The 17,618-nt window shown below is 41.9% G+C and overlaps 1 protein-coding gene across 1 annotated transcript in view; it reads right to left on the reverse strand.

The window, feature by feature from the left end:
* The window catches only part of LOC134353744 (cleavage and polyadenylation specificity factor subunit 6-like), a 79,040-nt gene extending 61,460 nt beyond the window's left edge, over window positions 1-17,580 (reverse strand). Inside the window, exon 1 of the mRNA XM_063062070.1 lies at window positions 17,457-17,580. Within this exon, the coding sequence (XP_062918140.1) occupies window positions 17,457-17,510 (54 nt within the window). The 5' untranslated portion in view covers window positions 17,511-17,580. The remainder of the gene's footprint in view (window positions 1-17,456) is intronic.
* Window positions 17,581-17,618: the final 38 nt, after the last annotated feature.

A 17,618-nucleotide genomic window follows, 5' to 3' on the forward strand; every position in this document is an offset into this window, starting at 1 on the left:
AAGGAATGTAGGACGAGCCAATTAGAAGGAAATAGGAGACACATGCTGAGATGCAAGAAAGGAAAGACAAAAATAAGTGACATGAGATTTATTATATTAAAGAAAAGATAATGTTCTCAAATTTGATATGTGGAATGGAATGTAATTTGTGATTATTTACAGATTGAATTGCATAATTCCAGAAATCTAACCTAGATTAGTTGGATAGGGCTATTTCCTGGTATCTGGCAAGTGCAAGACTTTGAAAAGTGAGCTAAGAAGAGTTCAGGGCCAGCACGGTCTTGTTGGAGTAACAGACAAGATTAGCACAGAAACAGGCCTTTTGGCCCTTCTTGGCTGTGCCGAACCATTTTCTGCCTAGTCCCACTGACCTGCACACGGACCATATCCCTCCATACACCTCCCATCCATGTATCTGTCCAATTTATTTTTAAATGTTAAAAAAGAACCCGCATTTACCACCTCATCTGGCAGCTCATTCCATACTCCCACCACTCTCTGTGTGAAGAAGCCCCCGCTAATGTTCCCTTTAAATTTTCCCCCCCTCACCCTTAACCCATGTCCTCTGGTTTTTTTCTCCCCTTGCCTCAGTGGAAAAAGCCTGCTTGCATTCACTCTATCTATACCCATCATAATTTTATATACCTCTATCAAATCTCCCCTCATTCTTCTACGCTTCAGGGAATAAAGTCCTAACCTATTCAACCTTTCTCTGTAACTGAGTTTCTCAAGTCCCGGCAACATCCTTGTAAACCTTCTCTGCACTCTTTCAACCTTATTTATATCCTTCCTGTAATTTGGTGACCAAAACGGAACACAATCCTCCAGATTCGGCCTCACCAATGCCTTATACAACCTCATCATAACATTCCAGCTCTTATACTCAATACTTTGATTAATAAAGGCCAATGTACCAAAAGCTCTCTTCACGACCCTATCCACCTGTGACGCCACTTTTAGGGAATTTTGTATCTGTATTCCCAGATCCCTCTGTTCCACTGCACTCCTCAGTGCCTTACCATTAACCCTGTATGTTCTACCTTGGTTTGTCCTTCCAACGTGCAATACCTCACACTTGTCTGTATTAAACTCCATCTGCCATTTTTCAGCCCATTTTTCCAGCTGGTCCAAGTCCCTCTGCAAGCTCTGAAAACCTTCCTCACTGTCCACTACACCTCCAATCTTTGTATCATCAGCAAATTTGCTGATCCAATTTACCACATTATCATACAGATCATTGATATAGATGACAAATAACAATGGACCCAGCACTGATTCCTGTGGCACACCACTAGTCACAGGTCTCCACTCTGAGAAGCAATTCTCTACTACCACTCTTTGGCTTCTTCCATTCAGCCAATGTCTAATCCAATTTACCACCTCTCCATGTATACCTAGCAACTGAATTTTCCTAACTAACCTCCTATGCGGGACCTTGTCAAAGGCCTTACTGAAGTCCAAGTAGACAATATCTACTGCCTTCCCCTCATCCACTTTCCTGGTAACCCCCTCGAAAAACTCCAATAGATTGGTCAAACATGACCTACCACGCACAAAGCCAGTTGACAAAGGATATTAAGGGTCTGATCAGGAAAAAGGAGAGATAAGCTAGATACAAGCAGCTGAGATCAAGCAGGTGCCTTAAAGAGTATAACAGATGCATGAGTACACTTCAGGAGAAATTTTGGAGGGCAAAAAAAAAAGTCATAAGTTGTCCCTGACTAATAAGACAAAGAAGAATCTAGTAAGATGTTCTACAAGTATGTTCAGAATAAAAGGGAATCTAGGGAGAGAATATGTCTCCTTGATTAGTATGGCCATCTATGAAATAGGCAAAGTCTGAAATAAACACTCCTTTTCTGTATTTACCATGGAGAAGGATGCAGGAGCTTGAGTTAAGGGGAAGAAAGAGGAGGTATTGAAATACATTAAGGTGGAGAAATCTCTGGGGCCTAGCCAGGTATATTCTAAGATATTATGAGAAACAAGAGAGGGAAACTTGGCAGAGATTTTTGCATCTTTGGTAGCAACACAAGGCACTGGAAAACTGAAGGAGAGCTTTTGCTGGGCCTTTAAGAAATGCAGCAGGAAAAAAGTCAGTGAATTACAAACGATTAAATCTTGTATCAGTGGTGGGAAAGGTATCAGAAAGGAGTCTGAGAGACAGAATTCATTTCCCTTCAGAAAGACAGGGATTGATTTACAATAGTGCAACTTTGTGCATAGGACATCATGTTTCACAATCTGATTTATTTAAAAAGGTGACTAAGTGGATTAACAGGTGCAGAGCAGTAGACATTGTCTATATTGACTTTTAACAAGGCCTTTGACAATGGTCTTTAATACTAGGCTAATCCTGAAGGCTAGAAAGATGGGATCCAGATTGAGGTAGCAAATTGGATACAAAATTGGCTTGGTTGGAAAGAAGCAGAGGATGATAATAGAGCAATGTTGTTCAGACTGGAGGCCTGTGACTAGTGGTGTGCGGGAAAGGATCAGCACTGGGTCCTCTGTTGTTCCTTCATTAATGATTTAGTGAAAATGCAGGTGATGTGATTTATGCAGGGAGGAAGAGGAAGGGAGGGAGCCGAAGAAGAAACAGGAGATTGGGAGGTGTTGAGTGTATGGCATAGCCCTGAGAGCAAAAGGAAGCAGGGAGGGGATAAGTGAGATGAGGGTAGCAAGGTTAATGCTAAAAGGACGATTAGTGATGGAAACACGAAAGGAAATGTTGGTGGAAGATCAAGAGGGATAAGAATCAGAACAGTGTTGACCATTAAGCCAAAACATTGCTTATGCTAAGAATTGATGGGTTTGGAGAATTAGCTTGGGGGTATTTGGGAGGGGTGGGATGCAGACCATGTGAGGGGGCAATTAGTTAGGTCAAGCATGCAAAATAGAATTTCTAGAGAATATGAGAAGATGCAAGGTGGAAATTGTAGTGAGACCAGTAATACAAGCAATAAGACAAGATACAGGCAAACACCAGAGGAGAGAAATTATGATTGACAGATTGGCAGAGATTTGAGCAAAGTGTTAACAAGGAGATAAGGACATTTATTTTCAGTCAGAGGATGAAGGTGTAAGATGACACTGGTGAAGTACAGCAACGACTTGCTGAAATTACTAATTACTTTATTAATCACACTTTTTCTGGAAAATTATCTCTGCAATCAATAGCCTGCAACTTTCAGAGTTGAGCTTTTGAACCATCTGATTGACCTGGCATTATAGCAGTATGAACTGAAGTCTCGAATGTGCAGGATGGTCGTGGTGTGGCGTGTATAGGCCGAATCGAGGAATAGGTCCCAGGCTAATGTTTGCACATTGGAGCCAATTCAGAACGACAGAACAGAGGCAAGCAAGAGTTGATGTGGCAGGGCCCAGGCCTGAGAGCGAAGAACAAGCCAGCGTTTTACTGATTTAAGCGCTGGGCCAGATTGGGAAGGTCCTGTGCAGGTCAAATCGAGCTGATGGGTTCTGGGCCCAAGAGTGAGGAACGACTCACTGTTTGGCCAATTTAAGTGCCAGATCAGATTGAAAATGTCAGGGTGTCAGGGAAAGGAACAGACCAGTGTTCCGCTCTCTGCTCACAAGGATTACTCCACTCTGCACTGAACTGAGGCTCTGGCCTGCAAGCAACGGGCTCCTGGACTGGCTGTGAACTCACTTTCATGAACTTCAATTCTGAATGTTATTTGCACAACTTAGGTTTTTTCCTGCACATTGGGTGTTTGACGGTCTTGTTTTAAAAAATGGGTTCGACTTAACTTCCTTGTTTTGTGGCTGCCTGTAGGAGGACAAATTTCAAGGTTCTATGTAGTATTCATACTTTGATAATAAATATACTTTGAACTTTGGATCGTTGTGATTTGTAACTCACTGAAAGAATGGTAGAAGGATATTTAAAACCTGTCTGGATGTGAGTTTTTGTTTACAGCCATGAACTTCACAGTTAAAAGTTCAAAGTAAAATTTATTATCAGAGTACATATATATCACCACATATAACTCTGAGTTTTTTTTTTAACCTGTGAGCATACTCAGCAAATCTATAGAATGGTAACTGTAAACAGGATCAATGAAAGAGCAAGGTCACAGAAGGCAACTGTGCAAATGCAAATATAAATAAATAACAATAAATACCGAGAGCATAAAATAACAAGATAAAGAGTCCTTAAATTGAGATCGTTGGTTATGGGAACGTCTCAATAGATGAGTGTAGTTATCCTTTTTTGTTCAATGCTGCTTTTCTATGACAGTGTTTCATGTAGATGTGTTCAATGGTTGGGAGGGCTTTAATCGTGATGTACTGGGCCAAATCCATTACCTTTTGTAGGATTTTCTGCTCAAAGGCATTGGTGTTCCCATACCAGGCTGTAATGCAGCCTGTCAGCACACTTTCCACTACACAGCTATAGAAGTTTAGTCGAGGTTTTTAATAACATGCCAAATCTCCGCAAACTCCTGCAGAGGTAGAGTCATTATCATGCTTTCTTTGCAGTAATATTTATTGGATGGGTCCAGGACAGGTCCTCTGAGATAGTGACACCGAGGAATTTAAAGTTACTGACCCTCTCCACCCCTGATCCTCCAATAAGTACTGGCTCAAGGACATCTGTTTTCCCTCTCCTTAAGTCTAGAGTCAGTTCCTTGGTCTTGCTAATATTGAGTGAGAGGTTGTTGAAGACACCACTCAGCCAAATTTTCAATCTCCCTCTTATGATGATTCAACACCACCTTTGATACAGCCCACAACAGTGAACTTGAATATGGTGTTGGAGCTGTACTTAGCCACACAGTCATATGTGTAAAGCAAAGAGCAGGGGATTAAGCACCCAGCCCTGTGATGCATCTGTGCTAATGGAGATTGTGGAGATGTTTTTGACAATCTGAACTAACTGGGGTCTGCAAGTGAGGAAATCCAGGATCCAACTGCACAAGGGGGTATTGAGGCCCAGGTCTTGGCGTGCACTGACTAGATTTGACGGGATAATGGTATTAAATGCTGAGTTGTAATCGATAAAGAGCCAATGAGATGGCATCTATGTGGACCTGATGCTCTGGTAGGCAAATTGGAGCAGATCCAAATCACCACTCAGACAGGAACTAATTGTTTCAACACCAGCCTCTTAAAACAGTTCATCACTGTGGATGTAAGTGCCACTGGGTGATAGTCATCGAGTCAGGCTCTTCTTGGGCACTGCTATGATTGAATCCTTCTTGAAGCAGGTGGGTACCACACACTGCCAGAGCAAGAGTTTGAAGATATCCGTGAATACACCAGCCACATGTCAGCACAGGTCTACAGTACTCAGCCAGGTACTCCATTCGGACCAGATGCTTTCCTTGGATTCACTCTCCTGAGAACGGCCTGCACCCCATCTTCAGATACTGAAACCAAAGCATCATCAGGAGACGTGGGGATATGCGATGGTTCTTCCCTGTTCTGGTGGTCAAAGCAAGCATAGAAGGCATTGAGCTCATCTGGAAGCGAAGCTCTGCTGTCCCCCATATTGATAGAATTAACTTTGGAGGAGGTTAGGGCATTCAAACCCCACCACATCTGTTGAGCATCCCTCGATGATACTAGTTTAGTCCAGAATCTCCACTTCTCCCGTGAGATAGCTTTCTGGAGATCATACCTGCACCTCTTGTGGTACTCCTGATCTCCAGACTTGAATGCCTCTGATCTGGCTCTTAGCAAATTCCGGATTTCATGGGTCATCCAGGGCTTCTGATTGGGGTAAACCCTGAATGATTTTGTGGGTACACACTCATCTACAGCTGTTTTAATGAAGTCTGTTACAACCGTGGTGAAGTCATTCAGATCCTCAGATGTGTGCTTGAGTGAATGACCAAGTCCACAATGTGGAATGGGGTTGGAATATCTTTAGCTTCTTTTATTATGTCTAGATCACTTTCCATATTTGTTCTGTGGCTTAAAAAGTGATTTCTTATCATTTATGTATTCTTTAAATGTTAGCCCCTGTTCACTTACTGTCATATTAGCTTTCCTATCTACAAAACTAACTTGCATCTTATACGTTCATAATCTGCTTTGGTTAAACTGAGGATCTCAGTTTCAAACTGAACTAAATGACTTTCAATATGGTCCCTTAACAACAGGCTTTTTAATTAATATTTTCTCATTGGACAAAACTACATCTAAAATAGCTATTTTTTTCACTGTTTCTTCAACATGTCTGGAAAATCATAACCTATAAAACATGTCTACAAATTCATCCTCCACACTAATTTGGTATTTCCATTATCAACATTCCCCATGATTATTATGGTACCCTGATGCATCTCTAACTGCCCAGTTTACATACACTGTGTCCCACTTGGGGGCCCCATAGACAACTGCCACCATGTTTCCAACCACATTCTGCTTCTCAGTTCTCTACAAACTAATTCTACTTCCTGATATGCCTCAATACTGCCATTATCAGGGTTGTCCCTCCGTAATTGGTTTATTGTTACTATTGTACCGAAGTACAGTAATAAGCTTGTCTTGCATACTGTTCATACAGATCAATTCATGACATGGTATGTTTTTGGTATTACAAGATAAATCAATAACAAAATGCAGAATGAAGTACAACAGCTAGAGAAAGTGCAGTACAGGAGAACAGCAAGGTGCAATATGATAGATTGTGTGGTCAAGATTCCATCCATCACACTAGGGAACCATTCAATAGTCTTATAATAGTGGGGTACAGGCCTGGTGGTCTCGGCTTTCAAGCTTCTTCCCCAGTGAGATGGGGAGGAGAATGTTCGGGCTGGGTAGGGTCTGGTTATGCTGACAGTGTGACGTGTAGACAGAGTCCATGGAGGGGAGGCTAGTTTCTGTGATGTACTGAGCTGTGCCCAAAACTCCCTCCGCAGTTTCTTTTGGTCAACAGCAGAGCAGTTACCACACCAAGACAATGATGCTTTATATGGTGCATCAATAAAAACTGGAAAGGATTGATGGGGACATGCTAAATGTAGATGCTTTAGTGAGCTTCCTTGACTGTGGCGTACAGATGGTTGAATGGGCCAATGGTGATTTTCTCTTTTAGGAACTTGAAGCTCTCAACCTCAGCATCACTGATGTAGACAGGAGCATGAGCAGCACCCACTTCCTGAAATCAATGACCAGCTCTTGTTTTGCTGATATTGAGACGACAATGAACATGTGATCAAGATGGCACCAAGCTGCAATGTCCATCGAGTTAGTGGCTCAACCGGTCATTTTTTGTTCATAAGGATGGTTTTAGGGGCAGCGGACAGGGAAGAATGGTGTTAGAGGATGGGGCAGTAAATAAAGAGTGAGATGCAGGAGCCAGAATCCAAATCGAAGCGCTCTACAGCAAAAGATTCTCATAGATTTGAGGCACTATGGACAGCGGTTCCCTGGTCAATGACCAAGCTTGACAGGTCCCATGGAGAGGACTGGTGACACCTCCAGGTCGGTGTGTGTGTACCCACCACCCCCCACTCCCAGGATTGAAGGTGCTTGTGAGTTCAAAGATTGAGGTCCAGAGTAGAAATTCCTGTGACCGGTGAGTCCTGGGGTTGATACCGAAAGTCAAAGGCCGAAGTTGGCACATGCAGATGTTAAGGCCTGATGAGACAATGAGAAGCCTCGTGTCTTGTCCAAGGAATATAGAAAGGAGGATTAATGTTCAAAGACAATGCTGTGCCTGCACTTAGAGGTCACAGAACAACATACTTGGTTTTACTAGCAGAGAAAGTTTACTCCCCAAAGCAAGTTTTACTGCACACATACTTAGAGCATTAAAGACTAGAGGCATTTTTATAGCACCTTGGACCATCTTATGAGAATCAGAATCAGGTTTAAAATCACTGGCATATGTCATGAAATTTGTTGTTTTATGGCAGCAATACATAATAATAAAAAAATATAAATTACAATAAGTATATATAAAAAAACTAGTACAAAAAGAGGGCAAAAGAAAAATTTAGTGAGATAGTGTTCATGGGTTCAATGTCCATTCAGAAATCAGCTGGTGGAGGGGAAGAAGCTGTTCCTGAAATGTTGAGTGTGTCTTCGGTCTCTTGTACCTCCTCCTTGGTAGTAGCAAGAAGAGGGCAAGTTCTGGGTGATGGGGTTCCTTAAAGATGGATGCCTCCTTTTTGAGGCATCACCTTTTAAATGTGTCCTTTGTGCTGGTGGAGCTGGCCAAGTTTACAACTTTCTGTAAGTAATACAATTATATTTACATCAAAAGGGAAATAATGCATTTACATGCATCTGCATGCTCATATCTATGGCTACTGATCACATGCCATGACAAACTTTGACATAAACAAGATTTTCTGTTTTATTTCAAAATTTCAACATCTGCAGTGTTTTACTTAGGGTATTTGGAGAGCTAGAAGCACATGTGTTATTTAGGTGAGCAATACCAAAGAGATGATATAAAGATCATCAAAAGTTGAAAAGAACTTTTTACTTTCATATCCAAGAACACCAGCTTCCACCATTTACCTTATACTTCATTCATTCTCCCACCTCATTATAATGAAAAAAAATTGAGATTCAAAATTCAATGTTACATAACGTCCTACACAATGTTACATCCAGGAGACATTATCGATCTATTATTTTTTTTTAAATCAGATTTTATGCTATAATGTGAGAGTTGTTTTTTTTTTAAACAGTGGGTGTAATTTTTTTAGTTCAAATTAATCCCAGCACCAATAAAATAGACATACTACCACTTCATCAGGTGATATAGACTTGTAACCCAGATATTAGCAAAGCGGCATCACCAATTGTACTGATGGAATTTTTAAAAAAACTCTTCATAGACTGCGATGCAAACATCTCAATATACACTCAGTGGCCGCTTTATTATTAGGTACACCCTGCATCCTTAAGCAAATATCTAATCAGCCAATCATGTGGCAGCAACTCAATGCATAAAAGCATGCAGACATGGTCAAGACTTAGTTATTGTACAGACCAAATAAGAGAACGGGGAAGAAATGTGATCTAAGTGACTTTGACTGTGGAACGATTGTTGGTGCCAGATGGGGTGGTTTGAGTATTTCAGAAACTGCCAATCTCACGGGCATTTCACACGACAGTCTCTACAGTTTACAGATAACAATGTGAAAAACAATAAAAAACATCCAGTGAGGGATAGATCTGTGGGCGAAAATGCCTTATTCATGAGAGCTCAGAGGAGAATGGATAGACTGGTTCAAGCTGACGGTAACTCAAATAACCACATTACAACAGGTAACATGCCATTTGATTTCTGAATGGACAGTGAACCCATAAACTGCCTCATGACTTTTTAAATTTCCTATTTTTTGCATTAATTGAATAATTTAACTATTTAATATCATGTATCGCATTGTACTGTTGCTGCAAAGATTACAAATTTCACAACATATGCTGGTGATAGTAAACCCGATTCTAAATTCTGAATCTGATGAGGAATATCCAGCTACAAGAAAAATCCGTAACTCCAGATTAATACCATTAGAAATTAACTTCAGAATATAGTTACATAAGAGCAAAATATAGTAGAAGCTAAGAATTTGAATAAAAACAGAAACTGTTGCAGATATTCAGCAATTCACACAGCATCTGTGGAGATGCTTGGAAATTCCAAATACCACAAACATAAAAATATAACTGAGAATGTTCAGTATTAAATAACACTGCTTCCTGCACAAACCACAAAGGTTTACGAAAATCTATGGTTGTACAGCAAACACCAAGAATGTAAAAATAAGTTAAATAAATTACGACCACCGTATTTAGGGCTCTGGTTAAAAGTGAATAAAGAATATCACATTAAAATAATTTTTAAAACATCCAAAATAATTATGTAAAATCCATTTAAGATAAATGAGATATAATTATAAATTTCAGATTCTGATTTATCATCACTGACACGTCATTAAATTTGTTGCTTTACTGCAGTACAGTAAAAGAAATAAAAATTAGTTTTAAGTTACAAAAATACATAAATGGTGTAGAAGACTAATAACGAGGTGGTTATTCAGAAATCCAATGGCAGAGGGAGGAAGCTGTTCCTAAAACATTGAGTGTAGATCTTCAGCCTCCTGACCTCCTCCCTTACAGTAGTAACACAAAGCAGACATCTCCCTGATGATGAAGGTCTTCAATGATGGATACCACCTTCTTGAGGCACTGTCTTTTGAAGATGTACTTACTAGAATTTATCTTAGAAACATAGAAAACCTACAGCGCAATACAGGCTCTTCGGCCCACAAAGTTGTGCCAATCATGTCCCTACCTTAGAAGTTACTAGGCTTACCCATAGCCCTCTATTTATCTAAGCTCCATGTACCCATCCAAAAGTCTCTTGAAAGACCCCATCGTATCCGCCTCCACCACCGTTGCCCGCAGCCCATTCCACGCACTCACCATTCTCTGCCGAAAAATCTTATCCCTGATATCTCCTCTGTACCAACTCCCCAGCACCTTAAACCTGCGCCCTCTTGTGGCAACCATTTCAGCCCTGGGAAAAAGTCTCTGACTATCCACACGATCAATGCCTCTCATCATCTTACACACCTCTATCAGGTCACCTCTCATCCTCCGTCACTCCAAGGAGAAAAGGCCAAGTTCACTCAACCTGTTTTCATAAGGCATACTCCCCAATCTGGGCAACATCCTTGTAAATCTCCTCTGCACCCTCTCTATGGTTTCCACATCCTTCCTGTAGTGAGGTGACCAGAACCTGATCTTCTAATTTAGTTTATGATGAACAGGTGAAACCAAGTGTGGTTCAGAATCTTAAGACGCAGAGTGCACTAAAGGAAGTTAAATTTGTAAACAAGGGTGATAATGATAACTTTGGATGAAATAGGGTTGGAAGAAGTTTGTTTAAAATGTAAGTACTGACAAACTGAAGCAAAAGGCTTTTTCCTGTGCTGTAAATTCATTGTAATTATATCAGTGCGTACCTGGGGAGGGGTGTATAAGTTTTTAATCTAGCTCATCCCTTTTAAAGAAGCCATGGTCAAATAAGTATAACCAAAATTAAAATTTAATTGCTGTTCAAGAAGAAAACTTGTGAATTTCCATCCTCTGTCAACCTAGAATACACATCAGAATGAAAATACCTTTACTAAAATTAAAAAAATGACGCTAGCACTTGGAAAATTAAGTGTGACACACGCTCAACATTTTTGTAAATTAATTCATCTGTTACAAAGACCAGCCCATGCTCACATGCAAATGCATCACCCAAGCAGCGCGACAGAGTTGTCTTACTTATGAAGTGCTCAATGAGCCCTTGTCTGCTGATCCACACAGACATAAAAGATCCAATAGCGTTATTTTGAAAACCAATACAGAAGGGGCCTTTACTTTCAAAGAAATTTGCGAAGATCAGCATGCCATCTAAAATTTTGACAAACTTCTATAGATGTTGTGGAGTGTATATCAGCTGGTTGTATGATGGCCCGGCATGGAAACACCAATGCCCTTGTATGGAAAAGCCTACAAAAAAGTAGGGGATACATCCCAGTCGATCACAGGTAAAGCCCTCCCCACCATTGAGCACATCTACAGGAGTGCTATTGCAGGAAAGCACAGCATCCATCATAAAGGACCATCACCATCCAGGTCATGTTCTCTTCTTGCTGCTGCCATCAGGAAGAAGGTATACTGCCTCAGGACTCACACCACCAGGTTCAGGAACAGTTAGTTATTACTTCCTCAACCAATAGGCTCTTGAAAAAGAGGGGACAACTTCACTTGCCCATCATGAAACTGCTCCCACAACATATGGCCTCACTTTCAAGGACTCTTCGTCTTATATTTATACACTTCTCATGCGCCCAAATCTCATTAACTTTCAATTCCCTAGACCTGACTGCTTCATTTTCACCATGGATGTTCAGTCCCTATACACTTCTATCTTCCATCAAGGATGCCTTAAAGCTCACACATCAAAGTTGCTGGTGAACGCAGCAGGCCAGGCAGCATCTCTAGGAAGAGGTGCAGTCGACGTTTCAGGCCGAGACCTTTCGTCAGGACTAACTGAAGGAAGAGTGAGTAAGAGATTTGAAAGTTGGAGGGGGAGGGGGAGATCCAAAATGATAGGAGAAGACAGGAGGGGGAGGGATGGAGCCAAGAGCTGGACAGGTGATAGGCAAAAGGGATAAGAGAGGATCATGGGACAGGAGGTCCGGGAAGAAAGACGGGGGGGGGGGGACCCAGAGGATGGGCAAGGGGTATATTCAGAGGGACAGAGGGAGAAAAAGGAGAGTGAGAGAAAGAATGTGTGTATAAAAATAAATAACAGATGGGGTACAAGGGGGAGGTGGGGCATTAGCGGAAGTTAGAGAAGTCGAACATGAACATCGACTTCTCTAACTTCCGCTAATGCCCCACCTCCCCCTTGTACCCCATCTGTTATTTATTTTTTATACACACATTCTTTCTCTCACTCTCCTTTTTCTCCCTCTGTCCCTCTGAATATACCCCTTGCCCATCCTCTGGGTCCCCCCCCCCCGTCTTTCTTCCCGGACCTCCTGTCCCATGATCCTCTCTTATCCCTTTTGCCTATCACCTGTCCAGCTCTTGGCTCCATCCCTCCCCCTCCTGTCTTCTCCTATCATTTTGGATCTCCCCCTCCCCCTCCAACTTTCAAATCTCTTACTCACTCTTCCTTCAGTTAGTCCTGACGAAAGGTCTCGGCCTGAAACGTCGACTGCACCTCTTCCTAGAGATGCTGCCTGGCCTGCTGCGTTCACCAGCAACTTTCATGTGTGTTGCTTGAATTTCCAGCATCTGCAGAATTCCTGTTGTTTGCCTTAAAGCTCTCCACTTCTTTCTCAGTAGAAGAACCAAGTAGTTCCCCTCCACCACCAGGCACGGCTGATCCCAACCTGGGGTCCATGGACCCCTCGGCTAATGGCAAGGCTCTATGGCGTAAAAAGAGGTTGGGAGTCTCTGGCCTGACAAATCTGGTCCTCACCCTCAGCAAATTTTGCTTTGGTTCTAAAATACTTTCTCCAGACTTGAGGGGTAGCCTTGGACACCCACATGGGCCCTAGCTATACCTGCCTTTTCATTGGCTACGTAGAACGGTCATGTTCCAAGCCTTCCCCTGTAATGTTCACCAACTTTTCCTCTGCTACATTGATGATTGCATTGTTCCACTTCATGCATCTTTGCTGAGCTCGTCAATTTCATCAATTTTGTCTCTAACCCTCCACTTAAATTCACTTGGTCCAATTCTGACACCTTCCTCCCCTTTCCTGACCCTCTGTCTCCATCTCTGGAGACGAACTGTCAAAAGACATCTTTTATAAATCTACTGATTCCTACAGTTATCTTGACTATACCTGTTCGTACGTCTCCTGTAAAAATGCTATTCTCTTTTCTCAGTTCCTTCGTCTCCACAGCATCTGTTCCCTGCATGCAGCTTTCCTTTCCAGGACACCAGAGATGCTCTTCTTCAAAGGACGGGGTTTTCCTTGCCCTGATGTTATCCTCACCCGCATCTCTTCCATTCCCTGACATCCTCACTTAACCCATCTTCCTGCCTCCTCAACAGTGATGAGTTCCTCTTGTCCTTACCCACCATACCATTAACCTACGCATCCAACACATCATCCTCCACAACTTCTGCCATCCTCACAGGGATCCTACCACTAAACAGTTTACCATCCCCCCCTCCACTTTCCACAAGGATTACTCCCTCCAATTCTCTTGTCTATTTGTTCCTCTCCACTAACCCCCCACCCCCTACGCAATCCCTCCAACCCCGGCAATTATCCCTGCAAGTGGCCAAAGTGCTTCACCTCCTCCCTCGCCTCCGTTAAGGGCCCCATAAACATCATTCCAGGTGAAGCAACACTGCACCTGCGAATCTGCTGGGGCCATCTATGGTGTCCGGTGCCACCGATGTGGCCTCCTCCACATTGCTGAGACCCATCGTAAACTGGGGACCGCTCCATCAAGCATCCCTGCTCTATTCTCTCCAAAAGAGGAACTTCCCAGTAGCCAAATATCTTAATTTTCAGTCCCATTCTTGTTCTGACATGTCAGTCCATGGCCTCTTCTTGTGCCACGATGAGGCCGTTCTCAGGGTGGAGAAGCAACATCTTAAGTTCCATCTGAGTAACCTCCAGCCTAATGGCTGGAACATCAATTTCTCTTTCCAGTAAAATTAATTGCTTCCCCCTCTCCCTCCCCACTGCTTCCATTCCTCACTCTGGCACCTTACCTCTTCTCATCTGCCATTATTATTACTTTTTGTATTTGCATAGTTTATTGTCTTTTGCACTTCGTTCGCTTGTCTGTTCTGTTGGGTGTGGTTGTTCATTGATTCTATTGTGTCTCTTGTAGTTGCTGTGAATGCTCGCAAGAAAATGAATCTCAGGGTTGTATATGGTGTCATTATGTACTTTAACAATAAATTCACTACAAAATTTGAAGATAGTTATTCTCATTTTCACAGCCATGATTCGTACCTCACTCAACTTACCAAAAATAGATTAGCTGGAGATTGAGTAAACAGTCGACATTTCAAGCCGAGACCCTTCATCAAGGTCTCAGTCCGAAAAGTCGGCTGTTTATTCATTTCCACAAATGCTGCCCAGCCTGCTGAGTTCCTCCAGCATTTTGGGTGTGTTGCTTGGATTTCCAGCGTCTGCAGATTTTCTTGTATTGCAGGAGATTGTTACATTATTGATTGTGGGAGTACAAGTAACTACCACATTTCCTACTTATTACCAGTAACTAGATTACAAAAAGAAACTTCACCGTTTATAATATTTCCGGAGGTCCAAGGTTTGGGTGATCATGACATATGAAGATACATGAGGAGGTTTTATATAAATGCAAGACTCTCTGTAAGTAACAGAGTTATCAAGCCCCAAACAGTCTTCATCGCCATCACACGTCCATAACACTGCTCATCCAACAGGCATTACAGTCAGTCAAAGTACTGCAGGTTTGAAATGGGTGGAATTGGGAATTCAGATAAATTTGCCTTTGCTGCCCAGCCAGCTGAATCCTGAGATTATATTTCTGACATAACTTGTCCTGTTTGAATTTTAAGAAGCTTCATTCCAGGAATGAAAGGGTTACCATATGAGGAATGTTTGATGGCTCTGGGTCTGCACTCACTGGAATTCAGATGGATGGGGGTGGAGGGGAATCTCCTTGAAACTTTTCAAAAGTTGAAAGGCCTAGACAGTGTAGGTGTGGAAAGGATGCTTCCCATGGTGTGGGGGGGGGGGGTCTAGGACAAGTGGGCACAGCCTCAGGATAGGGGGGCCTCCATTTACAACAGAGATGCAGAGAAATTTCTTTACCCAGAGCGTAGTGAATTTGTGGAATTGATTACCACAGGCAGCTGTGGAGGCCAGGTCGTTGGATGTACTTAAGGCAGAGCTTCACAGGTTATTGACTGGACATAGCATCAAAGATTATGGGGAGAAGACGGAGGAGGGGAGAAACAATCAGCCATGATTGAATGGTGGAGCAGACTCAATGGGCCAAATGGCCTAATTCTGCTCCTATGTCTTATGGTCTAGGCTAGAAAATTGGAACAGTCTGTTGTTAATTGACAAACAAATCTTAAATCTGTACACCAAGGCATGTTTGTACTAATAGCTTTAGATATAGAAATGTTATTGGGTAAATGAATTTAGCATTCTATATGCCCCCATATCTCCATGACACTTCTGTCTGTAGCTCAAGAATTTTTAAGCTAGATCTCCCTGCTGTGGACATCTGAAACATTTTTTAAGGCAGTCTTCAATTTAAAATAAACATGGTTATACACAGTTTGCTTGCCCCTATTTAGATTTCCTTCTGAGAAAACAGATGGCAGCCTACAGACCCCAATTTACATTTCAATTAATTAAGTCTTAAGAACACAGTAAAACAGAGAACTGGAGAAAAATCTAAAATCAACTTGGCTGATCCCTGAAAACTAAAAAGTTACCAAACTTCTCTCCTGTAACCTACAATTGCTTCTTTCATATGGAATTGTACAACTCTTTTCATTACTGATAAATTACTTGCTTGAAAGCAAAGGTACTATTCTAAAACCCAACCCAGTATTAACAAAAAATATTGTCAATGGGTTAGAGTCATGGTTAATTATCAGCATTTTATTCATGGTGTTATGTTCTGCCTATAATCTTACTTTAAAGAAAAACAGTATTCAAGGCACTTCTACTCAAATTGCCACATGGCAGCTACTTTTATGGCACAAACCAGATCTCCCCTGACCTGCCTCCATCCATATTTCTTACAGCTGCACCAAACAGACATCCAGCATGGATGAACCAGCTCAATTCAATAAGCAAGCCTCATGCTGCCTAATAAGGCACTACTAGACAACAGACTTCTTCATTTTTTAAAATCTCTCTGATATATGTAGCGTGTACTTGAAGAGCTATGACTTGCAGAGTCAAGGACCGAGTGGTGGAAAACTGAGTTTGGCTGGACTGCTTTTTTTTTTGTGTTGATGTGGAATAGTATTATGGTAAACTTTATGAATGTTGCCATTACCAACCCTAACTCACAAAGGCCAAAGTTAGAGACAGCACCAAGCTTAAGAACACCCCTCAAAGAAAAGGTATTAAATTTGTTTACAGCGACTTTGACTTTGCCTTTAGTACAACAGTCTTCATCTAAACCACCAATAATGTTCTTAAATAATTATTCAAAATATAAACTTTGCAGCTTCTTTTTGTTTCATTTCAGAAGAAAATGTTAATTTCCCCCCCAGTTTTAGTGCCACAAATCCTACTCTTGCCTCATCCGAACACACTGAACAACGTATGGAATGATCAAGAATAACTGTTTATTGCAATGCAAACCTGCTGCCAAGTACACAGACAAACTAACACACCGTATAATCATCTAAAAAATACGTCTCATTGGTGACGATCTGAAGTTGAGCCACTCTTGCCCTTTTTAAGATCCCGGTTTAAATGGTGTTCTTTATCAACACCTTACTTTCAGATTTCTGTTATGTCATTTTATTCGTTTCCGAAATTGCTTCTTACGACAGTATGTATCAACATGTCATGTCTAACCTTAAAGCACCGGAAGTCTAAACTTCACAATCCAACGATAAGATAATTTCTTTATGAGAAATTATCAACAACAAATCCAGATCCAATTCCCATTTTCCCCAAAGTGCTCGCTAAAAGCGAATCCCCAGTTATTTCAACATGCAAAGATTTCTCCGCCTCAAAGATCTTCATACTCCAAGACGATTTTAAGATACAAGTATTCGGCCCAGTCAAGGGACCTTCACAACCCCTTCCCTCCTCCAATCCAAAGCTCTCGAAATCGAGCCAAGGCCTGGACCGCGATTCTGAATTTCTGCCCACTCTCTTCCAGCAAGACTCCATTAAATCTCACGCTTATCATAACCCTTGCACTACTCTTTATTCCCCCTGCTTCCAGAACTCGTGCTCACCCACCTGATTAAACTCTTCATCCGCGTAAATATCGATTAAATCAGCTCCCTCGGCCATTCCCCCAGCCGCGCCGCACCGTACCGCGCGAACAGGGACAATTAAACAACCGGATGCCTTTCAGGGACGAACCAAACTGCGGAGGCAATACGGACCCAATTGCCTGTG

Source organism: Mobula hypostoma, chromosome 11, assembly GCF_963921235.1.
Source record: "Mobula hypostoma chromosome 11, sMobHyp1.1, whole genome shotgun sequence".
In the NCBI taxonomy this organism is placed as follows: domain Eukaryota; kingdom Metazoa; phylum Chordata; class Chondrichthyes; order Myliobatiformes; family Myliobatidae; genus Mobula; species Mobula hypostoma.